The sequence below is a fragment of the Phyllobates terribilis genome, unplaced genomic scaffold, assembly GCF_046119375.1.
Source record: "Phyllobates terribilis strain yellow unplaced genomic scaffold, ASM4611937v1 Scaffold_3__8_contigs__length_932513732, whole genome shotgun sequence".
In the NCBI taxonomy this organism is placed as follows: Eukaryota; Metazoa; Chordata; class Amphibia; order Anura; family Dendrobatidae; genus Phyllobates; species Phyllobates terribilis.
In genome coordinates this window covers 653,436,628-653,457,519 of record NW_027362763.1, presented here as the reverse complement: position 1 = coordinate 653,457,519, position 20,892 = coordinate 653,436,628, and the positions used below count along the sequence as shown (strand labels likewise).

The following is a 20,892-nucleotide window of genomic DNA, read 5'->3' as shown; positions in this document are numbered from 1 at the left end:
TGCAGGACTGAGAGTAGTTTTTCATAAGTAGCTGATGAGTTGTGTTTTTTCCCTAGAATAAAAAAAGTGCAGCGTTCATCATTTCTCTGCCTTTTCCCCGAGATCAGCAGTTTCTGACGTCGCTGCAGAGGAAGTGAACACAAAGTCAAGAGTTGGAAGAAGTTTTACTTTGTGTTTTGTTTGTTCATTTTTGTGTTTTTTTTTGTTAGTTTTATTAACGATGAATCTGTTTCTGAAATGATGAGAGTCATCCTGTGATTGAGGGTTATTCCTGCAGGAGTTATTGCTTTTCTGACTATTCTGATGAAACCCTGTCTGTTCTTCTCTGGATCCGCTGTTCTCTGTCTTTGGATATCGCTGATTCAGTTCGGTTTCAGTCCATGGGAACAGCTCAGAGGTCGTGTGCAGACAAAGGTTCACTTCTACATTTTGATTCTCAAAAGCTCAATATCATCTTCAGGAAGAACTTCCTTAACCAGTGATCATCGAGAAAGACTTTGAGCTGAAGCCTGTGAAGATGTCCTCCTCTACTGAGGAGCTTCTCGGAGGACTGACAGTCGATGAAGACCTCCTCTGAGGACCTTCACCAAGAATGGCTGGGGGAGAGTTACATAGAGTCTCTCCATCAGGAAGATAGGATGTGACTGTAGAGGCCATGGTCCCGATCAGCAAGATCATCGGATGTGACTGTAGAGGCCATGGTCCCGATCAGCAAGATAATCAGGAACCTCAGCGGAAAGGTCAGTGGTTCCGTTCGGTGAGGACTTCTCTATTGTGCTCAGCTAATGGCATGAGGGCTGGATGTACAATCTAATAGTAGTCCTATCTTTGGAGCAAGCAATTTGGTGAGAGCCGGACATGTTTTGCACAATAATGTTTGTTGGTCAAGGTTTCTCCAAAGCTGAGGTCCTGATTGTCAAAGCATTCATGGCTGAATCTTCTATGTGACTTTTCTACCAAGTACAGTGTGCAGAATATGGTGGGAGGCTGTGAAAGTGGCGAGTCCTGAGATCTTTCTCTCACTTACTGGGCAGTTGACCAATTCAGTGTGAGGAGAGTTATTATTATTTATTGTTATAGCGCCATTTATTCCATGGCGCTTTACATGTGAAAAAGGGGTATAATACAAGAACAATTACAATAATCTTGAACACAATGTGACAGTGACTGGTACAGGAGGAGCGAGGACCCTGCCCGCGAGGGCTCACAATCTACAAGGGATGGGTGAGGATACAGTAGGTGAGGGTAGAGCTGGTCGTGCAGCGGTATGGTGGAGCGAGGACCCTGCCTGCGAGGGCTCACAGTCTACAGGGGATGGGTGAGGATACAGTAGGTGAGGGTAGAGCTGGTCGTGCAGCGGTATGGTGGAGCGAGGACCCTGCCTGCGAGGGCTCACAGTCTACGAGGGATGGGTGAGGATGCAGTAGGTGAGGGTAGAGCTGTTCGTGCAGCGGTATGGTGGAACGAGGACCCTGCCCGCGAGGGCTCACAGTCTACAGGGGATGAGTGAGGATACAGTAGGTGAGTGTAGAGCTGGTCGTGCAGCGGTATGGTGGAGCGAGGACCCTGCCCGCGAGGGCTCACAGTCTACAAGGGATGGGTGAGGATACAGGAGGTGAGGGTAGAGCTGGTCGTGCAGCGGTATGGTGGAGCTGTGGTTACTGCAGGTTGTAGGCTTGTCGGAAGAGGTGGGTGTTCAGGTTCCTTCTTTTTCCATGGTCGATGAGAGTCTGATGTGTTGGGGTAGAGAGTTTCAGAGTAGGGGGGAAGCACGGGAGAAATCTTGTATGCGATTGTGGGAAGAGGAGATAAAAGGGGAGTAGAGAAGGAGATCTTGTGAGGATCGGAGGTTGCGTGCAGGTAAGTACCGGGAGACTAGGTCACAGATGTATGGAGGAGACAGGTTGTGGATGGCTTTGTATGCCATGGTTGGGGTTTTGAACTGGATTCTCTGGGCAATGGGGAGCCAGTGAAGGGATTGACAGAGAGGAGAGGCCGGGGAATAGTGGGGGGACAGGTGGATTAGTCGGGAAGCAGAGTTTAGGATGGATTGGAGGGGTGCGAGAGTGTTGGAAGGGAGGCCACAGAGCAGGAGGTTGCAGTAGTCGAGGCGGGAGGTGATGAGGGCATGCACTAGGGTTTTTGCAGATTCATGGTTGAGGAATGTGCGGATCCGGGAGATATTTTTAAGTTGGAGTTGGCAGGAAGTGGAAAGGGCTTGGATATGTGGTGTGACGGAGAGATCAGAGTCCAGGGTTACCCGAAGGCAGCAAGCTTGAGGAACTGGGGAGAATGAACAGCCATTGACGTTGATGGATAGGTCAGATGGGGGAATTGAGTGAGAGGGTGGAAAGATGATGAATTCTGTTTTATCCACGTTAAGTTTTAGAAATCTATCAGAGAAGTAGGATGAGATGGCGGACAGACATTGTGGGATTCTGGTTAGTAAGGAGGTGATATCGGGTCCAGAGAGGTAGATCTGTGTGTCATCAGCATAGAGGTGATACTGAAAGCCGTGAGACTCTATGAGCTGTCCCAGGCCAAAGGTGTAGATGGAGAAGAGCAGGGGTCCTAGAACTGAACCTTGGGGGACACCGACAGATAGGGGGTGAGATGAGGATGTGGTGTGTGAGTGGGAGACGCTGAATGTCCGGTCTGTTAGGTATGAGGAGATCCAGGATAGGGCCAAGTCCGTGATGCCGAGAGATGAGAGAGTCTGGAGTAAGAGGGAATGGTCCACTGTGTCGAAGGCAGATGACAGGTCCAGGAGGAGGAGGATGGAGTAGTGTCGCTTAGATTTGGCGGTTAGTAGGTCGTTGGTGACTTTGGTCAGTGCAGTTTCAGTATTGTGGTGCAGTCGGAAACCAGATTGCAGGCGGTCAAAGAGGAGGAGGAGGTGGGAGGACAGTTCAAGAGGCGTAGGGGAGGAGTGATATGGGGCGATAGCTATTCAGAGAGGATGGGTCAAGGGAGGGCTTTTTGAGGATGGGTGTGATTGAGGCATGTTTGAAACATGAGGGGAAGACACCAGTTGTTAGTGACAGGTTGAAGAGGTGGGTTAGGTTTGGGATGAAGAATGCAGTAAGGTTAGGGATGAGATGAGACGGGATTGGGTCAAGTTCAAAGGTGGTGAGGTGTGATTTGGAGAGTAAAGAGGAAGAAAGCCTTTGCAGGTGTTTTTTGTTAATTATTCTAATTTACTGAGATAATGACTTTTGTGTTCTCGTTGGCTATAAGCCATAATCATCAACATTAACAGAAATAAACACGTGAAATAGATCCCTCTGTGTGTAATGACTCTATATAATAGATCCCTCTATGTGTAATGACTCTATATAATAGATCCCTTTGTGTGTAATGACTCTATATAATAGATCCCTCTGCGTGTAATGACTCTATATAATAGATCCCTCTGTGTGTAATGACTCTATATAATAGATCCCTCTGCGTGTAATGACTCTATATAATAGATCCCTCTGCGTGTAATGACTCTATATAATAGATCCCTCTGTGTGTAATGACTATATAATAGATCCCTCTGTGTGTAATGACTCTATATAATAGATCCCTCTGTGTGTAATGACTCTATATAATAGATCCCTCTGTGTGTAATGACTATATAATAGATCCCTCTGCGTATAATGACTCTATATAATAGATCCCTCTGTGTGTAATGACTCTATATAATAGATCCCTCTGTGTGTAATGACTCTATATAATAGATCCCTCTGTGTGTAATGACTCTATATAATAGATCCCTCTGTGTGTAATGACTATATAATAGATCCCTCTGCGTATAATGACTCTATATAATAGATTCCTGTGTGTAATGACTCTATATAATAGATCCCTCTGTGTGTAATGACTCTATATAATAGATCCCTCTGTGTGTAATGACTCTATGATTACTACGCGTTTCGTGGACGTCCACGAAACGCGTAGTAATCGTAGCTTTTAACAATAAACTACAAGATTGTTTAATTATACAATCTCTCGTCATATTTCTTCACTACGGAGGAGCGCGGATTTTTTACCAGCACCTACTTCATCCTACTACAGACTACCTACAAGATCCCTAGGGATTCTGTGCTGTCTGCAGCCCTTCGTCACTAATTCTTACATGAGTTGTGCATTTCACAACTCATAAAGGTGAGCACATTTTCTTTTTACCCACTTGGTTGTTGTTGGATAACAGCGCTATTGCGCCCCTATCTTTCTACTTATTTTGTAATGACTCTATATAATAGATCCCTCTGTGTGTAATGACTCTATATAATAGATCCCTCTGTGTGTAATGACTTTATATAGTAGATCCCTCTGTGTGTAATGACTCTATATAATAGATCCCTCTGTGTGTAATGACTCTATATAATAGATCCCTCTGTGTGTAATGACTCTATATAGTAGATCCCTCTGTGTGTAATGACTCTATATAATAGATCCCTCTGTGTGTAATGACTCTATATAATAGATCCCTCTGTGTGTAATGACTCTATATAGTAGATCCCTCTGTGTGTAATGACTCTATATAATAGATCCCTCTGTGTGTAATGACTCTATATAATAGATCCCTCTGTGTGTAATGACTCTATATAATAGATCCCTCTGTGTGTAATTGTAGCACCCTGAGGATTCGGCTGCTACAGGGGTATTGCACCTCACGCCAGAGGTGTGGTATTCCACTCCCGGGTAAGGATGGAGTGTGGAACTGAGCTAGTAGGCTGCATGCACTACATACATCCCATTTCCGGGGGACAGATCAACGGTACTCCCACCAGTATATGTGCAGGTACGACAGCGTCTGTCCCTGGCTGGAGTGGGAGGGGGGTGGAACATCCCAGTAGTGTAGGGGCAGATAGGGGGAGTAGTCTGGGTAAAGATAGGAGCTCATTGGGTGCTAGTCACCTGAGCTCACACATAGAGGGAGTATATAAGGTGGGCACCATCTTAGAACAGGGTCAGTGAGTCAGAGTCTTTTTAGCCTGAGGAGCAGAGCAGAGGAGCTCAGCCAGGAGGGCTGACAGGGAGCTGTGGCTCCGGCTGGGCCCAGCTCCAGAGCAGAGCCTACAGAGGGAGAGAGGAGAAAAGAAGGACCCAGAGAGGAGACAAGAAGAGAACCCCAAGATCCCAGAATAAAGACAAAAGGGTGAAGGGTTGGCGGACAAGGGTACCGGATCCCAAGCTGGCAGAGGCCAAAACCAACCTTAGCCAGGAACCGGAGGTCGTGGTCAGGATCTGCCACGACCCTCACCAAATCCACTAGAAAGGCACACCGAGCATAGGGTCAGGGAGCCCAGAGGAGGCTTGACCACCAAGAGACCTGAGGGAGCCGGCCAAAAGTGGATCCCTGGTGGGAACGGCCAGAGGAAGGGAGAGTCAGAAAGGAGCTCAGGACCACGCTCCGGAATTGCCTGGGGGTTGGCCGAGTCCAGGACCTGGTGGACGCAGCACGGCTCGGGTGGTCACTCAAGGCCAGAGTGACCAAGAGAACACCAGTAAGTAAAAACCCTGAACTGCATCTCCTGACTCTGAATCTTCTTTCTGCATCATCACAACCCCCATCATCTACACCTGCTGCCCTGAGGCCATACCCCTCCCGTTGGGGGTTATACCATCACTGCTGCACATATACCACCGGCCTCAGTGGACTGCTCTGCAGCGGCGGCTTCAAAGCCGCACTCAACGGGTGGCGTAGTCGACAATCAAGTTAACATCTACTGCCATAGACTGCCACTTAGTTTGACACCCTGGGCACGGACCGGGTCACCGCCACAAGGACTACTACCCCTATCCAGATCCGGCTCCGGGTATCCCTACAGCACTGGCCCAGGGGGCGCGTCAACTTTGGCGTAGTCGGCAGGATAACGTGCCCGCAACCACCGGGTACTGCGTGCCTGAAGAAAAGTTCGCATTTACCTCAAAAAGAAGTCTCCCGCCGGTTCCGGAGGGTCCCCGCCATCGGACGCCATCTCGGATCGGTTCCCGCCATTTGCCCGTCATCTGCAATCTTTTCCCGCCATCTGCAGTGTTTCCCGCCACTGGGAGGCGATTCCCGCCATTTCAGAAGATTTCCCGCCCTGGCAGAGCGGACGCCATTATGGGCGTGCCGGAGGGTGGCAAGAGGCCACCTCCCATCGTGGGCCAGGTCAAGGAATGGCGCCAAAAGCGGAAACCGCCCCCACCAGCAGAGACTGTGATGTTAGAGATGTCCATCAGCGTGAGGGGTCTACCCCTGGAACTGACAATCACCAAGTTACCCCAGGACCGCCCTCAGTATGGGCGTAGACAGAACAAAAGAGAGAAGATGGGAGCAGCTTGGAGGAGTCTGGAGGAGCCGTACCCGGAGATGGAGGGAGAGGCAGGCAGCACCGACCCAGTGGTCAGGAGCCTGTTGCAAGCGACAACCCCAGAAGGCCTGGTGGAGATCCTGGCGCAGCTCCCCAGAGATCGGGAGCATGCACGGACCGCACTGGAGGGCTTGGCTCAGAGGATGGCCCGAGTGCAGCGGGACGTACTGGCCGCATGGAGCAGAGAGATGGCCCAGCAGGCTGGAACCCGCCAGCGAAGCACGCCACCCACAACAAGGAGCATGTCCGCCTCTGAGGACGGTGCAGGAGGGACGACGGCCGGAGACGACGCCGCGGAGGGAGTTGAAGAAAAGGGAGCAGGTAATGGGGACGACAATATCCCGTGCCCGATGGTCGCAAGCCTGCCCCAACTCCCCGTCGCAGAGCCCGAGACCCCATTCACCACTCACGTTGCTGCATCGTCACCGCTCCAAGCTAGGCCTCAAGCGGCAGGAGCCGCGACCACGCCGCCTGTGACGTCACGCGCCTCAACCCTGAGCGCGGCCAAGCAGGAGACGCCACCGGCGTGGTCGCAAGGCCGAGTACCCCCGGGCGCCGCAGTACCAACATCGCCCTCTACCTCCACTGAGCCACCGGCCTGGTCGCTGGGCCAAGTAACCCCGGGCGCCGCCGTCTTCACGGTGCCCTTTACATTCAGGGTGCCCCAAGCCTGGTCGCAAGGCCTGGTGAACCCGGGCGCCGCCACCAAAACAGCGCCCGCAACGTCCACAGCGCCACACCTGGGTGAAGACCTATTTGACCAGCACACATGCCCGGATGGGCAGCCCTTTGTGTGGCCACCGGAGTTCCACCATCCCCGACTCCGGAAAGAAAGACCTCTGGATGAGCCCCTGATCCCGGCTCCGGCGCCCGTCAAGATGACCCCGCTCTCGTTAGAGGAGGCGCAGTTTGAGTGGGACCCCGCAGGAGGAGACCTCATCGGGTTCACTCAAGAAACCCGGGCGGCTGCAGCGGAGCGTGCAGAGTGCTGCCGCCAGCAGTTGGAAGCCTTTGACCGAGAAAGAAGAGAGAGGCGGGTCCGCGAGCAGCGGCTGCAAATAAAAAGTGCAGAACAGAAGAGCCGGACCAGGAGGAACCCCCGTGCAGCCCACGGTCCCCGTGCCACCGGGACTGTAATTAAATTCCAGTTGCAGCACGGTTGGGGCTTCATTCGAGATCATCACACCCCCGGCGACGTCTTTGTGACCAGAAGAGATGTCGAGTCCCACCTACCGGAGGGACACAGAGGTCGTGACCTTTACCTGGGTGATGAGGTCACCTTTACCCGGCACCAGTGTGCCAAAGGACCCTATGCACTTAATGTACATCGCCTGACGGAAGAGGAGTTGCGGTGTGAGGAAGGTCAAGAGGACCCGGACGGGTCTGAAGCCTACCCTCAGGAAGGAGCAGGAGGGCATCGTCACCATTAAGAGGTGAACTGAAACTGTAAAATAGTTACCCGTAAGGGTATCTGCCATGCTGCTAATTTAAATATGTTCCCCGTTGGGACAAGTGTGAACTGTTCCAGTGTGTCCCATCTCCCCACAGGCTGAGGACTGTGAGCAGCCATCCCTTTTCCCCACTGGCCGAGGACTGAGAGCGGCCATACCTCCCCTTGTATATAGTTGCGCTTTCTAAGGCGCCCCTACTGGTTTTATAGGAAAGCTGTGTTTTTCTACCAGAGACTGTGGCACTTACCTGGTCACAATTTGCACAAGTGGCCAGAGGTCAAAAATGTTTTATAGGAAAAGTTTTATTATGCTGAAAGAGTTAATATTATTATATGATGTGTCCGTAACATTTGATGCTGGTAACATTATAAGTAAGAAGTACCTCCCATAAAGGGATGATTGAAGGATAATGTTTATAATGTTTTATATGTTTATGATGTTTTTTTAAAAAAAAAAAATTGTATGTTTTGGATGTTTAATCTTTTACAGCCCGAGGACGTGCTGTGATTTACCAGGGGGGAATGTAGCACCCTGAGGATTCGGCTGCTACAGGGGTATTGCACCTCACGCCAGAGGTGTGGTATTCCACTCCCGGGTAAGGATGGAGTGTGGAACTGAGCTAGTAGGCTGCATGCACTACATACATCCCATTTCCGGGGGACAGATCAACGGTACTCCCACCAGTATATGTGCAGGTACGACAGCGTCTGTCCCTGGCTGGAGTGGGAGGGGGGTGGAACATCCCAGTAGTGTAGGGGCAGATAGGGGGAGTAGTCTGGGTAAAGATAGGAGCTCATTGGGTGCTAGTCACCTGAGCTCACACATAGAGGGAGTATATAAGGTGGGCACCATCTTAGAACAGGGTCAGTGAGTCAGAGTCTTTTTAGCCTGAGGAGCAGAGCAGAGGAGCTCAGCCAGGAGGGCTGACAGGGAGCTGTGGCTCAGGCTGGGCCCAGCTCCAGAGCAGAGCCTACAGAGGGAGAGAGGAGAAAAGAAGGACCCAGAGAGGAGACAAGAAGGGAACCCCAAGATCCCAGAATAAAGACAAAAGGGTGAAGGGTTGGTGGACAAGGGTACCGGATCCCAAGCTGGCAGAGGCCAAAACCAACCTTAGCCAGGAACCGGAGGTCGTGGTCAGGATCTGCCACGACCCTCACCAAATCCACTAGAAAGGCACACCGAGCATAGGGTCAGGGAGCCCAGAGGAGGCTTGACCACCAAGAGACCCGAGGGAGCCGGCCAAAAGTGGATCCCTGGTGGGAACGGCCAGAGGAAGGGAGAGTCAGAAAGGAGCTCAGGACCACGCTCCGGAATTGCCTGGGGATTGGCCGAGTCCAGGACCTGGTGGACGCAGCACGGCTCGGGTGGTCACTCAAGGCCAGAGTGACCAAGAGAACACCAGTAAGTAAAAACCCTGAACTGCATCTCCTGACTCTGAATCTTCTTTCTGCATCATCACAACCCCCATCATCTACACCTGCTGCCCTGAGGCCATACCCCTCCCGTTGGGGGTTATACCATCACTGCTGCACATATACCACCGGCCTCAGTGGACTGCTCTGCAGCGGCGGCTTCAAAGCCGCACTCAACGGGTGGCGTAGTTGACAATCAAGTTAACATCTACTGCCATAGACTGCCACTTAGTTTGACACCCTGGGCACGGACCGGGTCACCGCCACAAGGACTACTACCCCTATCCAGATCCGGCTCCGGGTATCCCTACAGCACTGGCCCAGGGGGCGCGTCATAATGACTCTATATAATAGATCCCTCTGTTTGTAATGACTCTATATAATAGATCGCTCTGCGTGTAATGACTCTATATAATAGATCCCTCTGTGTGTAATGACTCTATATAATAGATTCCTCTGTGTGTAATGACTCTATATAATAGATCCCTCTGTGTGTAATGACTCTATATAATAGATCCCTCTGTGTGTAATGACTCTATATAATAGATCCCTCTGTGTGTAATGACTCTATATAATAGATCCCTCTGTGTGTAATGACTCTATATAATAGATCCCTCTGTGTATAATGACTCTTTATAATAGATCCCTCTGTGTGTAATGACTCTATAATAGATTCCTGTGTGTAATCACTCTATATAATAGATCCCTCTGCGTGTAATGACTCTATATAATAGATCCCTCTGTGTGTAATGACTATATATAATAGATCCCTCTGTGTATAATGACTCTATATAATACATTCCTCTGTGTGTAATGACTCTATATAATAGATCCCTCTGCGTGTAATGACTCTATATGATAGATCCCTCTGTGTGTAATGACTCTATATAATAGATCCCTCTGTGTGTAATGACTCTATATAATAGATCCCTCTGTGTGTAATGACTATATAATAGATCCCTCTGCGTGTAATGACTATATAATAGATCCCTCTGTGTGTAGTGACTCTATATAATAGATCTCTCTGTGTGTAATGACTCTATATAATAGATCACTCTGTGTGTAATGACTCTATATAATAGATCCCTCTGTGTGTAATGACTCTATATAATATATCCCTCTGTGTGTAATGACTCTATATAATAGATCCCTCTGTGTGTAATGACTCTATATAATAGATCCCTCTGCTTGTAATGACTCTATATAATAGATCCTTCTGTGTGTAATGACTCTATATAATAGATCCCTCTGTGTGTAATGACTCTATATAATAGATCCCTCTGTGTGCAATGACTCTATATAATAGATCCCTCTGTGTGTAACGACTCTATATAATAGATCCCTCTGTGTGTAATGACTCTATATAATAGATCAATCTGTGTGTAATGACTCTATATAATAGATCCCTCTGTATGTAATGACTCTATATAATAGATCCCTCTGTGTGTAATGACTCTATATAATAGATCCCTCTGTGTATAATGACTCTATATAATAGATCCCTCTGTGTGTAATGACTCTATAATAGATTCCTCTGTGTGTAATGACTCTATATAATAGATCCCTCTGCATGTAATGACTCTATATAATAGATCCCTCTGTGTGTAATGACTCTATATAATAGATCCCTCTGTGTATAATGACTCTATATAATAGATTCCTCTGTGTGTAATGACTCTATATAATATAATAGATCCCTCTGCGTGTAATGACTCTATATAATAGATCCCTCTGTGTGTAATGACTCTATATAATAGATCCCTCTGTGTGTAATGACTCTATATAATAGATCACTCTGTGTGTAATGACTATATAATAGATCCCTCTGCGTGTAATGACTATATAATAGATCCCTCTGTGGTAGTGACTCTATATAATAGATCTCTCTGTGTGTAATGACTCTATATAATAGATCACTCTGTGTGTAATGACTCTATATAATAGATCCCTCTGTGTATAATGACTATATAATAGATCCCTCTGTGTGTAATGACTCTATATAATAGATCCCTCTGTGTGTAATGACTCTATATAATAGATCCCTCTGTGTGTAATGACTCCATATAATAGATCCCTGTGTGTAATGACTCTAGATAATAGATCCCTCTGCGTGTAATGACTCTATATGATAGATCGCTCTGCGTGTAATGACTCTATATAATAGATCCCTCTGCGTGTAATGACTCTATATAATAGATCCCTCTGTGTGTGATGACTCTATAATAGATTCCTCTGTGTGTAATGACTCTATATAATAGATCCCTCTGCGTGTAATGACTCTATATAATAGATCCCTCTGTGTAATGACTCTATATAATAGATCCCTCTGTGTATAATGACTCTATATAATAGATCCCTCTGTGTGTAATGACTCTATATAATAGATCCCTGTGTGTAATGACTCTATATAATAGATCCCTCTGTGTGTAATGACTCTATATAATAGATCCCTCTGTGTGTAATGACTATATATAATAGATCCCTCTGTGTATAATGACTCTATATAATAGATCCCTCTGTGTGTAATGACTCTATATAATAGATCCCTCTGTGTGTAATGACTCTATATAATAGATCCCTCTGTGTGTAATGACTATATAATAGATCCCTCTGTGTGTAATGACTCTATATAATAGATCCCTCTGTGTGTAATGACTCTATATAATAGATCCCTCTGTGTGTAATGACTCTATATAATAGATCCCTCTGTGTGTAATGACTCTATATAATAGATCCCTCTGTGTGTAATGACTCTATATAATAGAGCCCTCTGTGTATAATAACTCTATATAATAGATCCCTCTGTGTGTAATGACTCTATAATAGATTCCTCGGTGTGTAATGACTCTGTATAATAGATCCCTCTGCGTGTAATGACTCTATATAATAGATCCCTCTGTGTGTAATGACTCTATATAATAGATCCCTCTGTGTGTAATGACTCTATAATAGATTCCTCGGTGTGTAATGACTCTATATAATAGATCCCTCTGTGTGTAATGACTCTATATAATAGATCCCTCTGTGTATAATGACTCTATATAATAGATCCCTCTGTGTGTAATGACTCTATATAATAGATCCCTCTGTGTATAATGACTCTATATAACAGATCCCTCTGTGTGTAATGACTCTATATAATAGATCCCTCTGTGTGTAATGACTCTATATAATAGATCCCTCTGTGTGTAATGACTCTATGTAATAGATCCCTCTGTGTGTAATGACTCTATATAATAGATCCCTCTGCGTGTACTGACTCTATATAATAGATCCCTGTACGTGTAATGACTCTATATAATAGATCCCTCTGCGTGTAATGACTCTATATAATAGACCCCTCTGCGTGTAATGACTCTATATAATAGATCCCTCTGCGTGTAATGACTCTATATAATAGATCCCTCTGCGTGTAATGACTCTATATAATAGATCCTTCTGCGTGTAATGACTCTATATAATAGATCCCACTGCGTGTAATGACTCTATATAATAGATCACTCTGTGTGTAATGACTCTATATAATAGATCCCTCTGTGTGTAATGACTCTATATAATAGATCCCTCTGTTTGTAATGACTCTATATAATAGATCTCTCTGTGTGTAATGGCTCTATATAATAGACCCCTCTGCGTGTATTGACTCTATATAATAGATCCCTCTGCGTGTAATGACTCTATATAATAGATCCCTCTGCGTGTAATGACTCTATGTAGTAGATCCCTCTGTGTGTAATGACTCTATATAATAGATCCCTCTGTGTGTAATGACTCTATATAATAGATCCCTCTGCTTGTAATGACTCTATATAATAGATCCCTCTGTGTGTAATGAGTTTATATAATAGATCCCTCTGTGTGTAATGACTCTATATAATAGATCCCTCTGTGTGTAATGACTCTATATAATAGATCCCTCTGTGTGTAATGACTCTATATAATAGATCACTCTGTGTGTAATGACTATATAATAGATCCCTCTGCGTGTAATGACTATATAATAGATCCCTCTGTGGTAGTGACTCTATATAATAGATCTCTCTGTGTGTAATGACTCTATATAATAGATCACTCTGTGTGTAATGACTCTATATAATAGATCCCTCTGTGTATAATGACTATATAATAGATCCCTCTGTGTGTAATGACTCTATATAATAGATCCCTCTGTGTGTAATGACTCTATATAATAGATCCCTCTGTGTGTAATGACTCCATATAATAGATCCCTCTGTGTGTAATGACTCTAGATAATAGATCCCTCTGCGTGTAATGACTCTATATGATAGATCGCTCTGCGTGTAATGACTCTATATAATAGATCCCTCTGCGTGTAATGACTCTATATAATAGATCCCTCTGTGTGTGATGACTCTATAATAGATTCCTCTGTGTGTAATGACTCTATATAATAGATCCCTCTGCGTGTAATGACTCTATATAATAGATCCCTCTGTGTAATGACTCTATATAATAGATCCCTCTGTGTATAATGACTCTATATAATAGATCCCTCTGTGTGTAATGACTCTATATAATAGATCCCTGTGTGTAATGACTCTATATAATAGATCCCTCTGTGTGTAATGACTCTATATAATAGATCCCTCTGTGTGTAATGACTATATATAATAGATCCCTCTGTGTATAATGACTCTATATAATAGATCCCTCTGTGTGTAATGACTCTATATAATAGATCCCTCTGTGTGTAATGACTCTATATAATAGATCCCTCTGTGTGTAATGACTATATAATAGATCCCTCTGTGTGTAATGACTCTATATAATAGATCCCTCTGTGTGTAATGACTCTATATAATAGATCCCTCTGTGTGTAATGACTCTATATAATAGATCCCTCTGTGTGTAATGACTCTATATAATAGATCCCTCTGTGTGTAATGACTCTATATAATAGAGCCCTCTGTGTATAATAACTCTATATAATAGATCCCTCTGTGTGTAATGACTCTATAATAGATTCCTCGGTGTGTAATGACTCTGTATAATAGATCCCTCTGCGTGTAATGACTCTATATAATAGATCCCTCTGTGTGTAATGACTCTATATAATAGATCCCTCTGTGTGTAATGACTCTATAATAGATTCCTCGGTGTGTAATGACTCTATATAATAGATCCCTCTGTGTGTAATGACTCTATATAATAGATCCCTCTGTGTATAATGACTCTATATAATAGATCCCTCTGTGTGTAATGACTCTATATAATAGATCCCTCTGTGTATAATGACTCTATATAATAGATCCCTCTGTGTGTAATGACTCTATATAATAGATCCCTCTGTGTGTAATGACTCTATATAATAGATCCCTCTGTGTGTAATGACTCTATGTAATAGATCCCTCTGTGTGTAATGACTCTATATAATAGATCCCTCTGCGTGTACTGACTCTATATAATAGATCCCTGTACGTGTAATGACTCTATATAATAGATCCCTCTGCGTGTAATGACTCTATATAATAGACCCCTCTGCGTGTAATGACTCTATATAATAGATCCCTCTGCGTGTAATGACTCTATATAATAGATCCCTCTGCGTGTAATGACTCTATATAATAGATCCTTCTGCGTGTAATGACTCTATATAATAGATCCCACTGCGTGTAATGACTCTATATAATAGATCACTCTGTGTGTAATGACTCTATATAATAGATCCCTCTGTGTGTAATGACTCTATATAATAGATCCCTCTGTTTGTAATGACTCTATATAATAGATCTCTCTGTGTGTAATGGCTCTATATAATAGACCCCTCTGCGTGTATTGACTCTATATAATAGATCCCTCTGCGTGTAATGACTCTATATAATAGATCCCTCTGCGTGTAATGACTCTATGTAGTAGATCCCTCTGTGTGTAATGACTCTATATAATAGATCCCTCTGTGTGTAATGACTCTATATAATAGATCCCTCTGCTTGTAATGACTCTATATAATAGATCCCTCTGTGTGTAATGAGTTTATATAATAGATCCCTCTGTGTGTAATGACTCTATATAATAGATCCCTCTGTGTGTAATGACTCTATATAATAGATCCCTCTGTGTGTAATGACTATATAATAGATCCCTCTGCTTGTAATGACTCTATATAATAGATCCCTCTGTGTGTAATGACTCTATATAATAGATCCCTCTGTGTGTAATGACTCTATATAATAGATCCCTCTGCGTGTAATGACTCTATATAATAGATCCCTCTGCGTGTAATGACTCTATGTAGTAGATCCCTCTGTGTGTAATGACTCTATATAATAGATCCCTCTGTGTGTAATGACTCTATATAATAGATCCCTCTGCTTGTAATGACTCTATATAATAGATCCCTCTGTGTGTAATGAGTTTATATAATAGATCCCTCTGTGTGTAATGACTCTATATAATAGATCCCTCTGTGTGTAATGACTCTATATAATAGATCCCTCTGTGTGTAATGACTATATAATAGATCCCTCTGCTTGTAATGACTCTATATAATAGATCCCTCTGTGTGTAATGACTATATAATAGATCGCTCTGTGTGTAATGACTCTATATAATAGATCCCTCTGCGTGTAATGACTCTATATAATAGATCCCTCTGCATGTAATGACTCTATATAGTAGATCCCTCTGTGTGTAATGACTCTATATAATAGACCCCTCTGTGTGTAATGACTCTATATAATAGATCACTCTGTGTGTAATGACTATATAATAGATCCCTCTGTGTGTAATGAGTCTATATAATAGATCCCTCTGTGTGTAATGACTCTATATAATAGATCCCTCTGTGTGTAATGACTCTATATAATAGATCCCTCTGTGTGTAATGACTCTATATAATAGATCACTCTGCTTGTATTTACTCTATATAATAGATCCCTCTGTGTGTAATGACTCTATATAATAGATCCCTCTGTGTGTAATGACTCTATATAATAGATCCCTCTGTGTGTAATGACTCTATATAATAGATCCCTCTGTGTGTAATGACTCTATATAATAGATCCCTCTGTGTGTAATGACTCTATATAATAGATCACTCTGTGTGTAATGTCTCTATATAGTAGATCCCTCTGTGTGTAATGAGCACTTGTATATCATGGGCTCACCTGCGGAGTTGCTCTATGCCTGGCAGGTGCCGGCTGTTTTACACAGTAGACCCCCGCCGGTCACTGCTGGGATGGTAGGTAGCTTTGATCACAGCACTGTAACCCCTTAAATGCCACGGTAAACATTGACCATGCCATCTAATGGGTGTGGGCTTGGGGTAGGGCGGAGGCAGAGTGCCAGATTTGGAGCTTTGCTTTGAAGCCCCGGGATTTCTATGTTCACTCCTTCCTCGTGATCTGTGGAGTCCTCCTCCTCTGCTGTGTTCTCTCATCCCTCCATCTCCACGTCAGTCTGCTGTCCTGGCTGTGGGTTGGGCGCCATTGTAGAAGTCATCCCCAGTCCACCATCAGAGAGTTTAGTGTGCGCTCTCCTCCGTGTCGTCAGCGAAGTTTCAGGCCGGTGGAGCAGTGATGTTATTAGTACAAGACAAACGCTGCAGACGGTCATTGTCTACCGGAGTGTCAGATGATGGCCTACCGGAAGGACTGCCATTCGCCACCCGCCATGACTTTTCTTTATGCTTTATTGCTGGGTGATGGCAGCTTCAGTAGGTGACTAAACAGCGGCCGGTGGCCAGAAGCTTCAGCACTCGGTATCTAAAGGAAGATAACAGAACCGGACACAGCAGAGATCCATCTTTGTACCATCTCAGCCAGAAGAGAGAAAAATATTAAGATGTGCGACATCGCGAGTCCTCAGTGGTCGATACCTTGTAATGGATTCATGAGAAGATGTTGCAAGTGACCGCTGCGGAGACTCCTCTGGCCGCTGCGGAGACTCCTCCGGCCGCTGCGGAGACTCCTCTGGCCGCTGCGGAGACTCCTCTGGCCGCTGCGGAGACTCCTCTGGCCGCTGCGGAGACTCCTCTGGCCGCTGCGGAGATTCCTCTGGCCGCTGCGGAGACTCCTCTGGCCGCTGCGGAGACTTCTCTGGCCGCTGCGGAGACTTCTCTGGCCGCTGCGGAGACTCCTCTGGCCGCTGCGGAGACTCCTCTGGTCGCTGTGGAGATTCCTCTGGCCGCTGCGGAGACTCCTCTGGCCGCTGCGGAGATTCCTCTGGCCGCTGCGGAGACTCCTCTGGCCGCTGCGGAGACTCCTCCGGCCGCTGCGGAGACTCCTCTGGCCGCTGCGGAGACTCCTCTGGCCGCTGCGGAGACTCCTCTGGCCGCTGCGGAGATTCCTCTGGCCGCTGCGGAGACTCCTCTGGCCGCTGCGGAGACTCCTCCGGCCGCTGCGGAGACTCCTCCGGTCGCTGCGGAGACTCCTCCGGCCGCTGCGGAGACTCCTCTGGCCGCTGCGGAGACTCCTCTGGCTGCTGCGGAGACTCCTCTGGCCGCTGCGGAGACTCCTCCGGCCGCTGCGGAGACTCCTCTGGCCTCTGCGGAGACTCCTCCGGCCGCTGCGGAGACTCCTCCGGTCGCTGCGGAGACTCCTCTGGCCGCTGCGGAGACTCCTCTGGCCGCTGCGAAGACTCCTCTGGCCGCTGCGGAGATTCCTCTGGCCGCTGGGGAGACTCCTCTGGCCTCTGGGGAGACTCCTCCGGTCGCTGCGGAGACTCCTCTGGCCGCTGGGGAGACTTCTCCGGCCGCTGCGAAGACTCCTCCGGTCGCTGCGGAGACTCCTCTGGCCGCTGCGGAGACTCCTCCGGCCGCTGCGGAGACTCCTCCGGTCGCTGCGGAGACTCCTCTGGCCGCTGCGAAGACTCCTCTGGCCGCTGGGGAGACTCCTCCGGCCGCTGCGAAGACTCCTCCGGTCGCTGCGGAGACTCCTCTGGCTGTTGCAGAGACTCCTCCGGTCGCTGCTATTTGTCACCATCTTTTCAGTTCACCATTAAAAAGCATCAACCACTGAGGACTGTACACGGGATTCTAGAGGATCCCATGCAGTGGATCCCATGCAGTGGATCCCAGGGGTGCGGCCGTCCAGGTGCTCAGACAACAGCTGGTCTCATGGCTGCTGCAGTGTCAGCGTGACTCAGCGTCCGACACCCAGAGCGGGAAACCAGAACATGAACCCGGGCACCGAGCTGCAGGCGGACACATCGCCCGGCCGGCCGGGTAAGAGGCTTACCAGAGCCGCCATTGTCCACCCTCTTACAGGATCTGCCAGTGACATTGGGGGTCGCACATGAAGAAACCGAAAATAGACAGCACGGCCATGACACGTCAGAGAAGTTTCCTGGGTTAATAACGACATCATCCGATATACGGAACACGATGGTGCTGCCCTTGTCCTCACTCGGTCCATGTGAAGAGAGCGTCACCTGCCCTTGAGTCTCATGGGTCAGTGCGCGGCCGGACCTTTATAGTCGGACAGGACACGTCCATATAATACACTCGTCTGAACGAGCCGTAAGTGGGTGAAAAAGTCCAGACGGACGACCTGCTTCACTGACAAAGGAAGCAACAAGGATGGAACGAGGATGACACCTGAGAAAATAATAGCTGCGTGCCTCTGGGATGGAAACAGGCAGATGTGTGAATGAAGCCTAAGTCAGTGGTAACAGATCCCCACTGTGTGATGACATCGCAGGTGACGGCGCGTCCTTCACACCTGTGCAGTAACCTGGCGGATCAGTGCTTTGCACACCGCCCAGTCGTGCTCAGCAGTGGTGTGAACACGGCCGCCCTATGCTGATCTGTAGGAGCCCCGGGCTACAGCTCTCACCGTGTGCACGCGGCTCTACGCCCCACCGATCCTATAGGAGACAGGTGGACTGGAAAGAGTGACGGAGCAGGGCTGCAGAGGGAGAGGCCGGGACGGGATGGGGGGCCAGGACGGGATGGGGGGGCCACGTTATCTGCTCCCCTTCTTCTCAGTCTTTCTATGAGGCCGGGAACTTTTCATTTTTAGCAGCAATGAGCTGAGGAAAAAAAAGAACATTTGATTCATTTCGTAGCTCGAAACCAGAATGAAAGAAATCAGCATGAGAAAACCAGAAGATACAAAGTGTCCGGGAGGTTGCGGTGAGTGCAGGAGGTTGCGGCGAGTGCGGGAGGTTGTGGCGAGTGCGGTTGGTTGCGGTGAGTGCGGGAGGTTGCGGTGAGTGCGGGAGGTTGTGGTGAGTGCGGGAGGTTGCGGTGAGTGCGGGAGGTTGTGGCGAGTGCGGTTGGTTGCGGTGAGTGCGGGAGGTTGCGGTGAGTGCGGGAGGTTGTGGCGAGTGCGGTTGGTTGCGGTGAGTGCGGGAGGTTGCGGTGAGTGCGGGAGGTTGTGGTGAGTGCGGGAGGTTGCGGTGAGTGCGGGAGGTTGCGGTGAGTGCGGGAGGTTGTGGCGAGTGCGGTTGGTTGCGGTGAGTGCGGGAGGTTGCGGTGAGTGCGGGAGGTTGTGGCGAGTGCGGTTGGTTGCGGTGAGTGCGGGAGGTTGCGGTGAGTGCGGGAGGTTGTGGTGAGTGCGGGAGGTTGCGGTGAGTGCGGGAGGTTGCGGTGAGTGCGGGAGGTTGCGGTGAGTGCGGGAGGTTGCGGTGAGTGCGGGAGGTTGTGGCGAGTGCGGGAGGTTGCGGTGAGTGCGGGAGGTTGCGGTGAGTGCGGGAGGTTGTGGTGAGTGCGGGAGGTTGCGGTGAGTGCGGGAGGTTGCGGTGAGTGCGGGAGGTTGTGGCGAGTGCGGTTGGTTGCGGTGAGTGCGGGAGGTTGCGGTGAGTGCGGGAGGTTGTGGCGAGTGCGGTTGGTTGCGGTGAGTGCGGGAGGTTGCGGTGAGTGCGGGAGGTTGTGGTGAGTGCGGGAGGTTGCGGTGAGTGCGGGAGGTTGCGGTGAGTGCGGGAGGTTGTGGCGAGTGCGGTTGGTTGCGGTGAGTGCGGGAGGTTGCGGTGAGTGCGGGAGGTTGTGGCGAGTGCGGTTGGTTGCGGTGAGTGCGGGAGGTTGCGGTGAGTGCGGGAGGTTGTGGTGAGTGCGGGAGGTTGTGGTGAGTGCGGGAGGTTGCGGTGAGTGCGGGAGGTTGTGGCGAGTGCGGGAGGTTGCGGTGAGTGCGGGAGGTTGTGGTGAGTGCGGGAGGTTGCGGTGAGTGCGGGAGGTTGTGGCGAGTGCGGGAGGTTGTGGTGAGTGCGGGAGGTTGTGGCGAGTGCGGGAGGTTGCGGTGAGTGCAGGAGGTTGCGGCGAGTGCGGGAGGTTGCGGTGAGTGCGGGAGGTTGCGGTGAGTGCGGGAGGTTGTGGTGAGTGCGGGAGGTTGCGGTGAGTGCGGGAGGTTGTGGCGAGTGCGGGAGGTTGCGGTGAGTGCGGGAGGTTGTGGCGAGTGCGGGAGGTTGCGGTGAGTGCGGGAGGTTGTGGTGAGTGCGGGAGGTTGTGGCGAGTGCGGGAGGTTGCGGTGAGTGCGGGAGGTTGTGGCGAGTGCGGGAGGTTGCGGTGAGTGCGGGAGGTTGCGGTGAGTGCGGGAGGTTGTGGCGAGTGCGGGAGGTTGTGGTGAGTGCGGGAGGTTGCGGTGAGTGAGGGAGGTTGTGGTGAGTGCGGGAGGTTGCGGTGAGTGCGGGAGGTTGTGGCGAGTGCGGGAGGTTGCGGTGAGTGCGGGAGGTTGTGGTGAGTGCGGGAGGTTGCGGTGAGTGCGGGAGGTTGTGGCGAGTGCGGGA

The 20,892-nt window shown here is 48.3% G+C and overlaps 1 protein-coding gene across 3 annotated transcripts in view; it reads left to right on the top strand.

Moving 5' to 3' along the window:
- Positions 1-139: 139 nt before the first annotated feature.
- Positions 140-20,892, top strand: part of LOC141258263 (ferroportin-like) — a 100,429-nt gene continuing 79,676 nt past the window's right edge. The window contains exon 1 of one of the 3 annotated variants that reach the window (XM_073673286.1): positions 140-740. In XM_073673286.1, coding sequence (XP_073529387.1) covers positions 656-740 — 85 coding nt within the window. In that variant the 5' untranslated portion in view covers positions 140-655. Of the gene's footprint in view, positions 741-18,911; positions 19,304-20,892 lie in introns of those variants that run through there. The other 2 variants (XM_073673283.1, XM_073673284.1) reach the window with 2 other exon arrangements.